General features: G+C 33.8%; 1 protein-coding gene across 1 annotated transcript; it reads left to right on the forward strand.

The window, feature by feature from the left end:
- The first annotated feature begins 882 nt into the window (after window positions 1–882).
- LOC113176224 (sulfotransferase 1B1) lies at window positions 883–19,519 on the forward strand. Its single transcript, XM_026380657.2, has 8 exons — window positions 883–1,006; window positions 3,291–3,487; window positions 3,753–3,881; window positions 7,760–7,857; window positions 13,318–13,444; window positions 14,104–14,198; window positions 15,180–15,360; window positions 18,539–19,519. The coding sequence occupies exons 2-8, from the start codon at window positions 3,340–3,342 to the stop codon at window positions 18,649–18,651; spliced, it is 891 nt and encodes a 296-aa protein (XP_026236442.2). The 5' UTR covers window positions 883–1,006; window positions 3,291–3,339; the 3' UTR covers window positions 18,652–19,519.

The raw sequence follows: 19,519 nt of genomic DNA on the forward strand, positions 1-19,519 counted from the left end.
TCTATATATCCCCAAATAATTATGAATAAATTGGCAATGTCTTTTAAAAACAAAACACATTTGAAATTTTTTTCTTAAGAATCTGTAAATAAAATCGCTGATATAAAAGACATTTCAGGGCTTCCTGACTCCCCTGGGCCTACCTAAGTTTAACTACTTGGCAATGTCTTGGTGCTTGTCATTGTAGCTAAATCTACGTTGAATGCCATTAATCAAAGAATTCCTTTCAGCAACTGAACTAAAAGGAAACTTATAGGTACCTGAAGTAATGGAAGACAAGAGTATATTTCTGGGCCCCAAATTGCCCCTCTTCACACACACTACTAGCTTTTACTTTACTCCTTCTCTGTTTATATGAGTCAGTTAACACTAAAAAAAAAAAAAAAAAAAAATTGAGAGGTTATGGAAATAATTAGGGTGACAAAAAGCACCATGGGATCTCTGTTTCTATTCTCCAAATAAACAAATAAATATTCATCTTTAGTGTATTTAGAGTATATTCGGTGCACTTGATCTTTCCAGCATATTGGAAACTCATGTTTCTTTTAGATGAAAACATAACGTACAGCACAAACACTTTTCATTATAGTTGAAATTATTACAAGACATTCTTAGTAGTGAGGCAAAATATTTTTGATCCACTGACCCTTCGTGTGCTTTCCAGCTGAGTTTCTCTCAGACCCTTTGTATCCTGTGGGGCAATTCAAATCTAATCAAACTTGGCCTGAGCTGACTTCTAGTCACCACCCTCCTCCATTTCCTTTCCCAGGCTTCCTGGTTCTGCCAGCTGTGGAGACAGCAGGGCGCTGGTGTGGTGTGGTGTGTGTGTGTGTGTGTGTGTGTGTGTGTGTGTGTGTAGTTCAAACTCTTCACATTGTAACTGCCTGTGGAGTCGCTGACTGCTCTCACTGACTGCTGTGTTGGATCTGTCCTTAGACTTCTTTTATCTTTCTAGTGTTACGGCTGAAGTCTCCAGGGCCACCACTGACTCCAAGGGCTCATCACAGTAAGTACCACTGACTGAAAACAAAACTGAACAAGGAAGTTAAATTGTAAGGTAAAATTTGCTTTTTGATTTTTTTTCTTAAAGATTCTGTCCTACATTTACAGAGCATTGTGCCCATTAGAACAGTTTCTGTTTTTATCAGTTTCATAATTTGAACATCTTTCACATGATTCTTATTTTTCCCATGGGATATTCAGTACTGCTGTTTATGCTATGTAAAATCTCTCAAGCTTTCCATATTCACTTTTATTTTTTCTGGGTTCACTGGGATACTTCCGTAGTGTTGCCAGGATTGGGGATCTTCTTTTGACACTTCAAGGTACTTTCAGATAAAGAAATCCTATTCAAGTCCTCAATTTCCATCTTCCCTTCACATACATGCACACATGTGTGAACACAGGCATTCACACAGACTACCACTTTAAAGCATATTCCAGAATACAGAATATGCTTTTTTCTATGTTAATTTCGGGAGCTGGAATTAGATATGGATCTAATAGAGTTGAATTTTGTTAGAATTAAATGAATGGAAATAAGTGTCTTTTTATTAAAGAATTATTTATATTTAATGGCAGATGATTCAGTTTCTTCTAAGAGCGGTATTGTTTTTCATTTTCTCTTTTAATCCATTAATCTTTAAGTCAATCTTAGACATTTTAATTTTAAGCCTATGGCTTAAGTTGAACAAGAAGACTTTATATGTCATGTAGAATATACTTTACAACCACAAAAATTGCCTGCCACTTTCCTGTAGGTTTAAAAGGTTTTTACAACATAATTTTTATATTTTAGTGAAAACCATCCTCCTGCACATCTGGTCAATGACACTAGTCATCCTAGGTTTTCCAGCCCTCTCCCCTCTGTGTGGCTGTTGCCCTATAATTCTGAACTCTTCATCAGCCACTGGTCAGGGTGAGCAATGCTAACTCATGTCTAATCCCCTGGAGCTTCCTGAATTGGCCACACCCACATCCCAGATGTGACTGGTATATGTCAGAACTGGCCTCCTCGCTGTGTTTTGTTACTCATTCCATCTTTCTCTGGCAACATTTTTCTAACATGAACAGCTTGAACTTTTAGTCAGAGAGGAATTGCTTTGTTGAAAAATGCCATTACAAGTTGTGAACACCCTTATTTGAATGAGATAGACTCGAGACAATGTTTAACTCTGGGTTGGGCCCACAGTCTGTGCAGAATGATCAAGTTAACAGACTAAAGTCCATTCATGGGTTGTCACCCTTTCTCTGTCTTTGAGCAGACACTCCAAAGCTCTGGTTCTTTAACTGTCCACAAAATGAAAGATTCATCTTCAGAGTGGATAAGAATTAGGGGGAAAAAATGCATGTTGACAAAAATCAAGGCAATGTATTTTCTAGGAAGTATTGAATTCATTGTGATAAACCATTTATACACACCCTACACTGTCAGAGAGTAAGTTAAAGGTGGTTTAAAGTCTCCTCTAAAGTTTTAAGAGAATAGAGATTATCTGAAGATCTTATTAAAATTTAAATTCTGGTTCTAGATTGAGACCTGCGACTCCACAGTTATAACAAACTCAGATGGGACCAATAGCACATGGTGCTTACATGTGGACTGCAGTGAATAATAATTGTTAATTAATGTGATAAATATAAAGCAACGGTACCAAATAAAAATGAAAAATTGAAGAAATAATGGCAAAAATCACTCAGATTTAATAGAAACCATAAGCTCAAAATTCCATGAAGCTCAGTATAGCTAAAGTTTATACTTGTGTACACACACACACACACACACACACACATACACACACAAATAACCATATCAAGAAACACCATAATTCAGTTGTGCAAAACTAGTGATAAGGAGAACAATCTTAGAAGCAAATAGAGAAAACACATGCATTACCTACAGAGCAAGGGTAAGAATGATAATAGACTTTCTGAAAGGAAAAGTGAGGTACAACGTACAAGTTAATGATCAGTAAGAGATTTGTTCTGCTCTAAATCCAGATATTTAGTATATTTCTGTGAAACATGATTTTAATTGAAAATAAGATGTGTAGTTCTATATCTTTCTGAAGTTTCTGTTAAAGACCTTTGTTCTGCTTGTCACTGAGCCAGTTGCTGCTGTTGCAATTTGTGGCCTTATGCTCACAAAAATGCTCTTTGTATTTAGATCTTTGTGTACTCAGTGTGTTAAAGGCCAATTTTATTTTCTGTTATATTGCATTGTCTCCAGGATAACATTTCTCACTCAGATTCTGATGTCTATTCTCTTTATTTCTCCATGATTTAACTGTTAGTAGGAAGTCTACTAAGTATATATATATATATGTACAACTCTCCACAAAAATGATTTCCCCAAGTGATGTCCTGCGAAAAAATCTGAAGATGGTCCATGGCTGCCCCATGGTTTATGCTTTTGCACACAACTGGGAAAGGATTGAGCAGTTCCGCAGCAGGCCAGATGACATTGTGATAGCCACTTACCCCAAATCAGGTAAGCTCTGCAGCCTGACTGATGCAGGTCTGACTTCAATTTTTGTTTTCTGGAATCAACTTCTTTGTAAAATTATCATCCTAAGTAAAGTTAACATTCCTATCCATTAGTGCCACCATCTATTTCCAATGTATTAAATGGATATTGTCATATAGAAATGGAAACGAGGATTAAGTTTCTAATAAAATGTAATAAGAGCACAAGCTTCTACTTTTACTCCCCGGAATTAAGTGCTGATTATAAAAATATTGCTTTTTCCCCACAGGTACCACTTGGATTAGTGAAATCTTGGACATGGTTCTAAATGATGGAGATGTTGAAAAATGTAATCGAGATGTTATTACTGCTAAAGTTCCCATGCTGGAAATGGCTGTTCCTGGAATGAGAATGTCAGGTAAATTTAAGTCACCTGGTGATTATAATTTTGTAATATTATTTACACAGCATATGTATTATTATATCTGTAATGGCCTATTTCAAGAATCAAGTAGATTTGGTAGCAAGAAATGAAGGTTTGCAAGCCATATGGTAAGTAAGGCATATAAAAAAACTTGTTTAGTCCATTTCATATCCAGGTATGATACCAAAGATGATATTATTTGATTGAAGTTAATAACTGAAAATTTGGTTAATAATATAAACAACACTTCTTATGTTTTATTGACTTTTATTGTGTAGAATTTGGCAGAGTAGAGCAAAAACTCTAAATTTAAGACATTTCTATAATTACATCAATAAGCAAAGAAGTTCCATCCCTATTTTAGGAAGAAAATTTATTATTTATAAAATTAATTTTTCATTTCAAAAATATTTATTGAGTATTTCTAAAGTACTTCATTTTGCTGTTAATCAGATACAAAATGAATATTAATTATATATTCCATTCCTGGGAAGCTTACAATAATACTGTGATATTTAAAAAGTCAATACATTAACAATATATCCATATTATTAGTCTTACAAAGTATCAGCTGTTAGGAAATGGAAAGATAGGAGAGTTTCCTTTAGGTTAGATGTTAGGGGCAGCTACTGGGAATTAAGACTCAAAGCCATTCACACAGTCAGGAAAAGCACATTCCAGGAAGGTAAAGCCTTAGGCATGAGGTCCTTGATGCAGAAAAGACTCTGGTGTAGGACACGGACTAAAACATGACCAACAAAAGAGGGGAAAGGGGCATGTAAAGCAAACAGAGATTAAGCAAAGACAAATTGTGTAAAGCTTGTGATTCTTAATGTGTTATTCAATTTTATTCTAAACATAGTGCAAAAGACACAAAAGTGTTTTAAGCAAGGAAGAGCTTATAGAGCTTTCTTATTTTTATTATTTAAAATGCAATGATTCCACTGGCTGCTGAGGGGATGGAACTGAGGATTCAAGACAAGACATATGTTGTTCTTATCGTATTGATGAACTGTGTAAGAAATGTAAGGGAAATAAAAGAATCAAGGGTGATTCCCAGAGTTTTATTTTGAAAAACCAAGTGGACTAGGGAATCATTTACTATTATGGAAAATATTTGGAGAGGAATACATCTGGATGTAAGACTGTTAATAATTCATCTTTGAAATGGTTGGTTTGACATGACACTGGAAATTTTAAATGACGAATTAAAATTATAGTATTTGGAACATGCTGAAATATATTCATTAGGCCACTCTCAGGATTATTGGGCATGCGAAACCATGCTATTGCCCAGGGAAAGCCAGAGAAAAAACTTGAGAAGAGCAGTATTCTGTGGAAACCACCAAGATGTGGAGGCTTAGTACAGGGATAAGAGTTGTCAAAGACACAGAAAAGAGTCATTTACCTAAGAGGCAATGAAAGAGCATGGTGTCCTACAGACATGAGAGAAAGGTAGCTGAAGGGAAGCTTGGCTCTCTGAAATGTTGTTGGAAACCAGAGATAAGAAGATGGATGGTAGTAAACCTGCTTATGAATGTCAAGAGCAGAATCCAAATCCTCTCCCATAAATGACGTATCCCTCAGCAGACAGGCTGGACTGATTAATTCCATAGGCAAACAGAGATCAACCGGGAAGGTGTCAGTCCTTGGTGTGGTTGTCTGTAGGCTGAAGATAAACTGCTAAGGCTTGGAACTGAAGGATTATGCTGGGGAAGTAACCAAAATGATTTCCCAAGTGGGGTAAGACTTCAAATTCATAGGAAAGTATAAAATGAAACAGTGATTGAGCCAAATAATCTGAGACAAGTGATGAAGGGTCATTGGTATGAAGCAGTGTTAGGATCTGAGGCAAGCTGGGTAGTGCTGCCAGAGAGGGAATAGTTGTTCCACCAGGAAATGAAGATAAACTTTGGCCCACAGATTTACTCTGCATCCTGAATTGGGATACTTGTGATACTTCTTAACAATCATATTTATGGATATAAATGGCTCATTTAAAGAGACTCATATGGTGAAATGATGATATAACAGAGAAGGGAAAGCAATTGTTCAGGAACACTCAGGGAAGAACCTGGAAAAACAGATATTGGAAAAACTTCATAAAAGAAACAGATAAATTCATGGACATTCAGAAGTAGTGAATTATGGATATTACAATTTTTCATTTCTCTATGCTAGGGAAATTGACAATAGCTACCAGATTAGAAGTATAATAAAATCCTCAATTGAGGTTTTTTTCCTTAATTTTTAACTTTAATTAATTAATTTATTTATTTTTATGTGGTGCTGAGGATCAAATCCAGGGCCTCACACATGCTAGGCAAGTGCTCTGCCACTGAACCACAACCCCAGCCCACTGGTTGAGTTTTATAGATCTATAATTAATTGGTTTTCCGATAAAATACAAGAAACTCAATTAAATTGAAAATTCAGAGAACTAACTATTATTGCATGGGAGATATTTATTTTAAGAAGTATCTTTTTTATCTGAAATTAAAATTTAACTAGTCATTTTGCTTCTGCTAATCCTATTTTTATTGATGTAAGAAGTTTCTTTTTTTATTGTTGGTAGTTCAAAACATTACATCTATTTTGATAAATTTCACAGTTTGATTCAAAAGGGTTATGAACTCCCATTTTTACCCCGTATACAGATTGCTGAATCACATCAGTTACATCAATTACATTTCCATTGATTTACATATTGCCATTCTAGTGTCTGATGAATTCTGCTCTCTATCCTATTCTCTACTATCCCCCCTCCCCTCCCCTCCCCTCCCCTCCCCTCCCCTCCCCTCTTCTCTCTCAACCCCCTTTACTGTAAAACACTTCTTCTACTTGTATTATTCTTTCCTTACCCCTCACTTCCTCTTGTATGTAATTTTGTATAACCCCGAGGATCACCATCCCTTTCCATGCAATTTCCCTTCTCTCTCCCTTTCCCTCCCCCCTCTCATCTCTATTAATGTTGATCTTCTTCTCCTGTTCTTCGTCCCTACTCTGTCCTTAGTTACTTCCCTTATATCAAAGAAGTCATTTGGCATTTGTTTTTTAAGGATTTTTTGCCAATCCTTAAAAAACAAAAGAAGGTTCTTATTGATGCTAATCATGTCCTGTTCTCTCTGCTGTACTGGACATCACTTGGTGAAGGAAATAAGTATCTACCTACTTTGCTGGAGTCTGAATGTATTGTGTATGTTTGGAGTGAGGATGGGAAGTGGGTATGGGAATAAACAGTAAACAAGGAAGTAAACATACACAAATATGTGTCATATGGAACATTTGAAGAGTGTTATAATGGTAACTGAGAGACTTAACATATATAATAAATTATTGCAAACAACAGAAACCATTATTATTTTCAATGGGTAAATTAGATACAGTTTTTTGTGTGTAGAACTTCCTATGCAGAATGTGGCAAGATTATGTAGGATGAACAGGTAATTTACACGTTAGATTGAATATAAGTAATATTGTGTAAAACAATAAAAGGATGCATAGGACTTTAAGATTTACTGGATGAGAGACCTGAAGAAGGAGATATGATAAACCTTTAAATTACTAAAGGGGGAATTACATTCCCTCAATTTGAAGAAGGGGGAAATGAAACATAGAGATATTTTAAAAATATCTCACAACGAATAAAAGATAGTCAGGATTTTAACACAGGAAGGATAGTCTCAAATTATAAACTCTTAATTTTACACAATACTACCTCTTGGAATATAGAGAAATGCCTGTAATTGGCACAACATTTAGCTACATGATATGCTACTCAAAAGCCTCTTGAAAAATTGGCTGGGAAGATAAGGAAATGCAGGCTCCTTGGAGACTCTAATATTTCTAAATACCAAACTAAAATTCCCCAGGTATAGAACAATTAGAGAAGAATCCATCACCTCGTCTCATCAAGACACATCTACCAATTGACCTCCTTCCTAAGTCTTTCTGGGAGAACAATTGCAAGGTATTCTCTTGACTGCAAGCTGATTTTAGAGTGTGACCCTGTCTCTTTACCCATTCACATAGTCAGAAAATGGCCAGTTGTTTAATTAACTTGTGACCATGAGCACTGAGCTACATGAGGAATTGTTTCAATTAAAAAAAAAATTAGTGTAAGCTTTCATACCTAACATATCTAAACTTGAGTAGCAACATAATCCTAACCTCAAGACAGTGTTATTATTTTTATTCCTCTGCTGTCCCTAGATATTGTGGCCTTCTTCAAAAACTTAACATGAGAGTGCTAGTTCTTATTTGTATGGTAAAATTTTTCAGTGAAAACTTATTTGTGCCTGCATATTTGCTTTGGGGTAAGTTTTAAATTTCAAATTCAATTCTTCAATAGCTATAGTGTTATTAAGATTATTGATTTCATTTTACCTGATTTTACTAGTTTGTGAATGTGAGGTAATTTTCCAAGCTGTTGAATTTATGAATGAAAAATTATTCACATAATACATACCCACCTCATTCTTATAGTGGTTTTAGGATGTGTTATGATATCCACCATTTTGTTTTTGATCTTGGTTGTTTGTATCTTGTCTCTTTTAACTTTGTTGTTCTTGCTAGAAGTTTATCAATTTTATTAATTTAATTTTTAAAAATCCAGATTTTTGTTTCTATTTCATTTTTACTTTTATTTTCATGGATTTGTGCTCTTATCTTTATTATTGTTCTCCTGCTTACTTTGGGTTTAATTACTCTTTTTTTTCCTAATTTTTTAGGTAAGAATGTAGATTATTAATTTGGTGTCTTTCATTTATTTCTAGAGTAGAATTTAGTGTAATAATTTTCTTCTCAGAATTACTTTGGTTCCATTCCACAAATTTTGATATCTTTTACTTTAATTTTTATTCAATACTATGAATCTTTTCATTTCATTTGAAATTTATTCTTTTGCTGTAGGATTATTTCAAAGTATGTTGTTTAATTTCCAAGTGTTTAAGTATTTTCATGTTGCCTTTTTGTTATTGCTTTCTAGCTTGATTCCATTTTCATCAAAGACCATACATTATATAATTTTATTCTGTAAAATATATTTTATCTTGATCTATCTTTGTGAAAAATCCATGGACACTTAAGAAGAATGCATTTTTCCTTGTTAGTTGGGATGGTCTATAGATTTTGGTTAGACCCTGTTGTCTGATAATATTATTCAGTTCTTTATCTTTTCTTGTTTTCTACTGGTTGATGGTTCCGTCAGCTAGTGAGGGTGGACTATAAACACCAAAATTATAACTTTTGACTTGTCTATTGCTGATTTTAGCTTTACCGGGTTTTGCTGCATGTATTTTGAAGTAATATTGTTTTGGGGCAATAGGATTGTATTCTTTCCTTAGTGGGTTAATCCTTTTGTCATTATGCAATGTCCTTTCTTGTCCCCAGTAATTTTTTGTACTGAATTTTATTTTGTCTCATATTCATACAGTCACTCCTAGATTTTACTAGTGAATATTTGCCTTAGATTTCTTTCTCCATCCACTTTCAACTTATTGTCACTTTGAAGTGAGTTTCTTGTAAACATCATGTGATTTAATCCTGTTTTTTTAAAATGTACTCTGCCAATTTACATATACTTATACCATGTACATTTAAAACGCTTATTTTTTGGTATATAATTTATGTATATTTTATTTTTATTTTTTTATTATTTATTTATTTATTTATTGCTCAAGACAATACAATGATCTTGACATATCATACATTTGATTCAATAGGGTATGAATTCTCATTTTTCCACGTGTACAGATTGCAGGATCACATTGGTTATACATCCATGTGTATACATACAGCAATCCTAGTGTCAGTTGTATTCTGCTGCCCTTCCTATCCCTCCCTCCCCTCCTTATTGAGATTTTAAAACTGAAATCCATCATGTTTTTTCTTCTGCTTTTTGTTGTTTGTCATACCATTGTTTCTAGTTTTTCTTCATTTCTTTGTTTACCAGAACCATTTACCAGAATTATTTTAAAAAGAGTTTCATATTGACTTGTTTATAATGTTTTTGAGTTTTTTGTTATTGTTTTTGTTTTTAGATATATTTTTTCTTAATGACTGCTCTAGATATGACTAAAATATATAAATATATATAACTTATCACAGACTATGGTTGTCAATATTTTTCTCCTTCAAAGAAAATATAGATATCTTCAATTTTATTTCCTCCCCGTATGTTAAACATAATGGTCTAAAGTATTTCCTGGACATGAAAAAAGTGCCTCATCACATGCTGGTGCAACTTTGCTTCAATTATAAAGTAAAAAGAAGAAACTCACTAAGTCAAAGATATTCTTTTATGTTACCTCTCTTTTACCCATTTTCTTGCTCTTTTTCTTTTTGAAGATTTAATTCTTCTATGATTATTTTCTTTTTTTCTTCAGAGGTTCCATCAGCCATTTCTTAAGATAGATCTGCAAGTAGTAGTTTTTTCCCCCCCTTTTATTTGAGAATATCTTTATTTCCCTTCCTGCCTAAAGTACAGTTTTAACTGCATATAGATTTGGAGTTGACAATATTTTGCTTTCTGTACTTGAAAAGTATTATGCCACTTCTTTGGCTTCCATGATTTTTGGTTGAGAAATTCATTGCCATTCAAATCAATGGTGTTTCGTATGCAGTGTTGCATCTTGCCGGCTGGTTTTTAATATTTTTATTTGTCCTTATATTTCAGAAGTTTATTTACAAATGTGTGTTGGTCTTATTGTGGGCTGATTGCTCAGAAAACACTCTCATTTAGAATTTTGTCCAAATTAGAGTCTTTTATGTAGCCAGATGGGACTGCTCCCTGCAGGACCCAAATTGTCTCTGCAAGGAACTGCATCAGGTCCCAGTTCTGTGGGGTTTATAAGGGGAAAAAAACATATCCTAAGAAATGTAGGTGCAGTCAAGCAAGCAGGATACAAGGGCGGAGACAGCAGTTAGCAGAGCAAAACAGACAACACATCCTGGGTTTGAGCACATTTGTGGGCATATTAAGTACAGAAAAACAATTTTTAACATCTTAGAAACAGTTTAACATTATTCTATAACACTTATCACATAATCCTATAGTCCTACTTATTAATTAATATTTCATACCCTATAATCTATAATTTATAATCTGTAATCTATATTGATTAAGCTCAGACCATAACAGTCTGACTTTATTTGGGTTTCTCCTTTTTGAAGTTCTTTTGGCTTTTTGGATCTATAGATTTATTTTTTTTAAATATGCATGAGTGTTAGCATTTGTTTCTGTGATCAAAATACCTGACAAGAGCAACCTAGAAGAAGAAAAGTTTATTTTAGGCTCATGGTTTCAGAAGTTTGTTCCTTGGCGGACTGACTCCAGTACTTTGGGCCCAAGGAGAAATAGAACTTCCTGGAGGAAAGGCATGGTGGAGCAGCCCTGCTCTGTTCATGGTGGGAGAGAGAGACAGAGAGAGAGAGAGAGACAGAGAGAGAGAGAGAGAGAGAGAAACCACAGAGAAATCAAACCCTTCCAACTCATACTCCCAGTGACCCTCTTCTTTCAACTATGCCCCATCCATCTACAGTTACCAACCAGTTAGTCCATTCAAAGTAAGATTCTGCATTAACACAGGAGCTTTTGGGGGACCCCTCATATACAAACCATAATAATATGGATGGTTTTATTCATTAATTCTCCAAATCATTGTTCAGATTTTTTAAAAATTCTTTCTCCTATCATTCTGGTATTCTGAATATGAGATCATGAAATCTTTTGTTATTGTCTCACAGATCCCCAAGGTACTTTTCATTTCTGTTTAGTCTTTTATCTCTCTGTCTCATACATCTGGTAAATTCTATTGATATATCTTCAGGCATGCTGATTTTATTCTCTATTACAGCTATGGTACTATTAAGTCCATTTATTAAGCTTTTTATTTCAGTTATTGTATATTTTAGATCTATAATTCCCATGTATATAAAACTTTTCATGTATAAAATGATTCTTTCTTATGTTTTTATTTGTTTCAAAAAAACTTTTAATTGAATCTTGAAGCTGCTTTATGAAGTTGTTTTAGAATATTGGCCAGATAAGTCAAAATTTAATACATATTAGTATTGGTGTCTTAATACATATTAGTATTGGTGTCTTTTGTCTTTTCACATTTAAATTATTATTTTCCTAGTTTTGGGTAAGACAAATGATTTTTATTTGGATCCTATATATTTTCATTATGTTTTGGGGATTATTTTAGTAGTTATTTATCTGGTTGAGGTTTAGCATATAAATTTTTACTGTATTTTGGGAACTTTGTTCCTATAGGAGTTTATTTTCACGAGTCCCTGCAATGTTTTTCTTGTGTTGACATTCTGGGTTTGTTGGTGATCTTGCTCTGTCCCTGCTCACGCTATGCAGAGGTGTATGGTACCCCCTTGGACCTGCTAGTGCTGACTGACTTTCTGAAAGGAGGACAGAGCCTTCATGGCTGGGTCTCCTTGTGCCACCTGGTGGAGGGCATGCAGAAACAGAGCTCTGCTGCTGTTTCTGCTGTGGTACCTGGAACTACCCATGAGGGCCCCAGCCGTGGAACAGAAGCTATGAAAGCCCAGGGTGTCACTGCCATTACTGGCAGTGGGTCAGGTCATGTAGATGGGCCCCAGGTGTAGAATAGAGTTTGGGATTTTCCAGTATATCTCTTTTGGGCTTATATTTCCTGATCCTTTGTCTAGGATCAGGTTTTTCTGGGTATTGTTTTATTTGGTTTATGCTTGCTAATAGTTCCAGGTCACAAACCTCCTTGTTGCCCAATTCACAGCATACAAGAGATTTAAAAAAAAAAAAAAAAAAACCAACAAAAAAGCCCACAGAGGGAGCTTACTATATTGATGTCCTCAAGTTAGGAGGTGACTATTCTGTATAGTTTCAGTATTCCTATATCACTGTCTGTTGAAAAATTTCTAGGGTTTTAGTGATCTTTAGAGGAGAAAAGCAAGGGCAAGTGGATCTGTGTCTTCCAGTTTCTAAACTGATACCCCTAGAAACTGATTTTAATGCCTGTCCTTGCTTTCCACTGCAGTCATCTTTTTCAACCTGTCATGTGTTTCCAGGTACTTAAGTGGTAGAGTTTAGGGCCCCAAAGTCTCACAATTTGTTATTTTCAAATTGGTTGGTATTCTTTGTGCTCCCTAAAGATGTCATGGTTTCTTTGTAGACCACAGAGTTAAGGGAGCCAGAAACTAACAAGGTTTTTCCAAAGCATACAGATATCTCAGGTTCTCATTTCATACAAGCATTGCCCTACTAGAAAAAAATCAATTAAACTGATTCTATATTTGAGGTGTTGATGAAGAAACATTATGGTCCCAGAGTTTCTAGGAGAAAACCTACTCTGCCATTTTAATTACCTATAGTTTTTAAATTTTATTTTTGGTAAAAATACCTTCCATTTCATTTTCTTTTTCCTTCCTCCTGAAGATGATTTATCTTGCTCGAAATGCCAAGGATGTTGCAGTATCATTTTACCATTTTGACTTAATGAATAATTTGCAACCTTTTCCTGGATCATGGGAAGAATATCTGGAGAAATTTATGACTGGAGATGGTAAGTAGGCCTTAGCTTATAATTTATAATTTTTAAAAATTTTAAACAATACTATTAACCATTACTGTTATGACTTTTTCATTCAAAATTTTTTTTTCAAGTCAGTACATTCAAATCCAGGAGAAATGCATTCAAATTTTATTTTAGAAAATTAAATGAAATATATCTAACATTTTACTCTGATATTCAATTTATAAACTTGATATGAATCATAATGAAAGTATTTTAGAATCCTTTCTCAGTTGCTAGAAATCCATTCTCATTCTCTGCTCACAATAAATATTGTTTAACTTGCCCAAATCACTAGTTAGATCTGTTTTAAGTTTTAAGTTTAAGCTTGAATTGTATTTATAATAGTCAGATATATGTTGTGAACAATGTGTATAAAAATAGTTTCCTTCCTTGTGAGGTCGAGTGTAATTTATTAGCAGTCAATGTATTTTTATTTGAAATGTTTCCTTTGTATTTCACATTTTAAAAAATTTAATTGTTTATACATGTAAAATATGTAATTTTACCTTTTAAAAATTGATTTTATATTCTCAGTTCCAATGATCACCAAATTCCACAAAATGTCTTTACGATTTAACTTATTGTTCAGGAAAAAATTGATTTAATAAATGCTTATGGAAATAGACTTTTCCCCCCCCTGGTTTTAGTGGCCTATGGTTCATGGTTTAATCATGTGAAGGGCTGGTGGAAGAAAAAGGAAGAACATCCAATACTTTTCTTGTACTATGAAGATTTGAAAGAGGTAAAAGTGGTAGATATTTATTCTGGATAACATCCCTGCCCTGTCCAAGGATATAAAGATTAATGTTTACTTTTAAAATTAATCTATCAAGTCCAAAATAATATCATTGATTTTCTATCTCCTATATCTTCTTATCCATCTTCATACCATCATTAATAACATTCTAATTATAAAATCAATGACTTATATCCATTATTCTTGTCTCTTCATTACTATGTTTCTTTTGACCATCCTTTCTTTTCAAATTTTTCTTCTAAATTTACATTTACCCAGATTTTGCACTCATGAGTAGCCTTTGGATACTGTCCATCAACTCAAGTGTTTTTTTTAATTGTTTGCTACATTTGAGCAATCATTCCATGTTCACTTTTTCCATGAATATTTATGTCACTCTCCAACATACAAATAGACAATGCAGTTTAGTAAATTCTAACTCATCATTCTCAACTTCAGCTTAACTTTCCTAAAATCTTTCTAGACACATCCACATAGGCTTAAATGCTTCCAAAGAAGTTACAAAGATAAGTTTATGTCATTAACAACTGAAAATGATCCACTTTTCATATTTTGTTCATTTTATCCTTAATATTTAATGAGTAATTTAGGTCTTGATATCTTTGCACCTTTGAATCCATCATTCTTTTTTTCTTCTTTTTTTCCTTTCTAGAGGTGCTCAGATTAAACCAATGGCTAAGCATGCTAGGCAAATACTCTAACACTGAGCCCTGGAATCTACTATTTCTTAAAAGTTTATGACCAACAAAGTTGGGCATAATCAGTTAGTTTTCAAAGTGAACATATTTTGAGTTGTCAATGTTTAATTACTTTAAAAATTAAGGAGAATGCACCCAACCAACTCTAAATTGCCTTCAACATTTAGAATCAACCCATAAGAAAATTATAAATGTGTATTTTTTTTACATTATGATAGTCATTTACACAATTTTCATTTCCTTGGATGTGTGTTTTACCCACTGATAGAATCCAAAGGAGGAAATCAAGAAGATTACTAGATTTCTAGAGAAGAACCTAAATGATGAGATCTTGGATAAGATCATCCATCACACCTCATTTGAAGTGATGAAGGACAATCCTCTGGTGAATTACACACACCTGCCCACTGCAATGTTGGACCACAGCAAATCCCCTTTCATGCGTAAAGGTAAATTCTTTGTTCATTTTAATTTTCTGTTTTACTTTCTTCTGGAGGATTATCTCTGTGACCTCTTCTACATTACTTATCCTCTTTAGGCTTCAGTTCTTCATCTGTAAAAATAGGACACTAATATTTACCTAGCACCAAAATTTGCTCAATTAGAGTCAACATTATTAAATGAAGCAATGTGTGAAAGCTCTTTGTAGAAAACATTGAATATCTGAAGAATATTTCTCCTTTTATTTACTATTCTGTTAAGTGAGAGTGATTTTTTGACAATTGTGATATAATTCCAAGTTTGTCATTCTTACTTCTTTAATTCTTTGTCTACATTGGCATAGGCCCCTTTCCACTCCTCAATGATATATAAATTTTACTCAGTTACAGAACTCTGTTCTTTACAGTCACTAGTTCATTTAGACAATAGTGATAAATTTACTAAGGAGATTCACCAAAAGAAAGCATTTTTTAAAAATTTTTAGCACTTTGGGAAATTGTTGTTACCCATGGATACTATCTGAATTACAGGATACTTAGAGTACAAATTTAACATAGAAGAATATAGCATTTGTTTTTGACATACAGTTTTACCTCATTTAAGAAAATTGTGTAAAAAAAATCATTTCTCAAGGAGTCACATTTAATATTTCCTTCTTCAAAATGGATTTTTAAAGGTAGTATGTATCCTTTACCACAAAGTTTAGAAAAATACATCAAATTCATATTTTGAAAAGGACTGAACAGATGAATACAAATTGTCTGTTTTTTATTTCTCCACTTCTGGAACAGTATCATGCTGGTGGAGGGAGAAAGAATAAATATCAGTCAAGCTCATCTGTAACAAAATCAGTTATGTGAGAGCATATCAAGGACTTTCAACATGGCTGTCCTCAGCCTGACATGCCAGTCCCTGGATTAATTTTACGATGTTAGAATTGCCTATTTGTAGGAAGATATATTAATATTAAACATCAGAGTATTTTTGTACCCTCCTTCTTTCTATGACCACTGGTTACTTTGGCTAGTGTCAGGGCTGAGGTTCCTGAGCATAAAGTTGGGAACAGTAACTGGTTACTCTGTTTGATGCACACTGGTCTTGTGTGGAATAAACACATAAATATTATAGTAGTTTTTGACAGGATGGAAATCAATTATTTGCTGCTTTTCCCTATGCAATTTTGTCCACGAGTTAAAGTTATGTAATTTCCAGGAGAGTTTTACCTCCAATCACATGAAAATAGAGGCCACCTATGGTATCTCATAAGATGTACAAGGAGAGGAGACCAGCTCTTTATTTGGATGCTATGACTTCTTCAATTTCAACAGTAAAGAGTATGCCTGTCTAATAATGGGTCAGTTTTTGTATCTCCTCTAGTGGTGACACAGATCAAACATTTGTGGTTAGATAGATCTAAAATATATATCCAGGCTATGCATTTGCTAAAATCTATGACATTTAATACATTAAGTCCCCCACCAAAACTATGCCTTCCTCACTGACAAAATGGGGAAAATATTAACATCTATAGCTCAAGCTTTGTGGGAAGATTATAGCAAATGAAATGAAAGCATTTAGGATATTTTCTAAACTACACATAAAGAAGTAATAAATATTATGAGTCAGGGCTGTGATTGTGGCTCAGCTATATAGTGCTCACCTAGTATGTGGGAGGCCCTGGGTTTGCTCCTCAGCACCACATAAAAAATAAATAAATAAATAAATAAATAAAGATATTGTGTCCAGTTACAACCAAAACCAAAAAATAAATAAATAAATATTATGAGTCTACGTAGTTCAAGATTCATTCATTCACTCTTTCATGTATTCACTTAAAAATTCACATACAGGAAAAGCTCTTTTTGAATACCTATTTGCAGCACTATTATCTAGGCCATTTAGGGATAAATGACACAAACATTTGCTTCACAGAGCTAATGATTGGGTATATGAATCATAAAATTGAATGCTGGAAGGGGTATAGGACACAGGAGTCAGTCACACCCAGTCTTGAAGGCTACTTCATGGAAAAATCAATGTCCTCATTTAGTAGCACAACAGACACCATAATAGGGAGGGGACAGATGATATCCAATGTCCCAAATTGCAACAAAACAAATATCTGACCTTTAGTTAGTGTTTAGTTTATTTTAAAAAATATTACAAAGTGTTTGTGGTTATTGCATAATTTATTCACAGATCAGAAGACCCCTATAATGCTTAATGTACAGCCTTTTATTTCTTAAATTTGTGTTCTCTGTTTTTAATGACATCTTTGAAGATGCACTACCCCAAATATGTCTGTGTTGATCTTCATGTACATTACAAAGAGCTACTGACATCTGGTGAACATAAAATAAAGTATAATAACCAAGGAAACAACCTTGTTAGAAGGACTTTTTCACTTAGAGAACTTAGAAGTTTTATTAAAGTATCATGAATTAACATAGTTTGTAATTCAATGTGGTATAGTTAATATTTTATAAAATGGGAAAAGTATTATTCCAAGAACATTTGTTGCACATTAACAGTTCATTCATTTAAAAATTAATTTTTATAACCATCCAAGTATGAGAAATTAAATGTAAATTTATACCCCCCCCATTTAATTTTTTAAAAGATGTTCAGGGATGTTATATGTGTGATTTTATTATTGTTATTTTTACCAAAACTGCAAAAAAGTGCATACCTGATGAAAACAAGTATCTTCCAAATATCATCACATTTTCACTTATAAATACTAGAAAACTATACTCATCAGCTTTCTGTTTCATAGTTTTTTGGGCTAATGAATCTTCTTTGTACATTTTCCCAAAGTAACTCAGGAAACATACTATGCCCTCACTATTGATCCAGAGGATACAGTGATAACCCCATGACCCAGAACAGTCAGAAAAAGTAAAAAAAAAAAAAAATCTCTCTCAGGAAAAAAATTTACTTCCATGTATTTGTATAAGAAAATCAGCCTTTCTAACTTTTTAAAAGGTTAGACTGTATGTTTAGATATAAGTCACATTTACAGATGAGAGAAAATGTCCAACTTTTTAAGGAAATGACATTTTAAAGTTTTCATATACAAGCAAAGTTTTTTCTTAAGGCTTCTAATCTTTCCTTTGGTACATGTTAGGTTTTTCTTCATAATGGATGTATTTTTATCTTTCATATGTTTTCTTTTTTTATTTTTAGGGATTACTGGTGACTGGAAAAATTACTTTACAGTGGCCCAGAATGAGAAATTTGATGCCCTTTATAAAAACGAAATATCTGGAACTACACTTCAATTTCGCACAGAGATTTAAACTGTAACTTGAAGAAATAGAAGATGACCTGTAGTTTTTAGAAACAAAGCAGTTATGACTTGGCTGAGCAATCAAATGATTATAGAGAAGAAAAAGCATATTTTAAAACTTTGAATTTTTCAGCATCATTGATCAGGCTTCAGTTTGTTCCTCTGCCTCTCTTCAGTTTGTTCCCCATCATTCCTGTTTTGTAGGCTAATCCTGCCTTTTCCTAGATTAGACCAGATAAGACAGTATTTACCCTCCTCAGTCTCCCTATCTTATGACTGCTGTTTGTAACCTGACACTATATTTCCTGCCTCTACTGGTTTCCTTTGATGAATTATTGACCCAGGACAGTGTTCCACTGCTGTTTACCAGGTGTGTCAAACTCTTCCTGAAGTCATAGCTCATCTTCCTCTATTTGGATAACACAGTTCATGTTCCAGATCCTATTTTTTTTTTTTCCTGTACCTTATTTAATGTCCAGGTCTCCAAAGGGCAAAGACCTATATTATTCTCTCTAAGGTCTTCCCTGGGGACTGGAGGTTGTCTCTTAGAGACTGTCCCCATGAGCACCAGGACAGTCCTCTTAGGAAACCCTTTCAATTTCTATAGATCACACATTGCAGTGCTCTGGTCACTTTGATCTTTTTCCGAATAGATTTGGATTCCTTAATAGCACCCAAGATAAGGGCATACTATGTCTCTATCCAAGTGCAGCAAAAACTTTGTGCATGTGCCAAATTAAATCCAAAGCCACAGTTCTTAAACTGAAGCTCATTAGAGTGCTCTAGACTGGGCCTTTCCATGTTCCAGGAGTTGGAACTTCAAATGCATTGTAGACTCCCTGAGGCATAATACAAATATCAGTGGGTTGCAGTTTTGC

The sequence above is a fragment of the Urocitellus parryii genome, chromosome 10 (genome assembly GCF_045843805.1).
Source record: "Urocitellus parryii isolate mUroPar1 chromosome 10, mUroPar1.hap1, whole genome shotgun sequence".
Classification (NCBI taxonomy): Eukaryota; Metazoa; Chordata; class Mammalia; order Rodentia; family Sciuridae; genus Urocitellus; species Urocitellus parryii.

Bases quoted from the DNA above. Each gene is read 5' to 3' on its own strand.
- LOC113176224 (XM_026380657.2), top strand. From the start codon at position 3,340: ATGATTTCCCCAAGTGATGTCCTGCGAAAAAATCTGAAGATGGTCCAT. The intron at 3,882-7,759 runs GTAAATTTAAGT...AAAATTCCCCAG, and splicing joins TCCTGGAATGAGAATGTCAG to GTATAGAACAATTAGAGAAG. The intron at 15,361-18,538 runs GTAAATTCTTTG...TTTTATTTTTAG, and splicing joins ATCCCCTTTCATGCGTAAAG to GGATTACTGGTGACTGGAAA.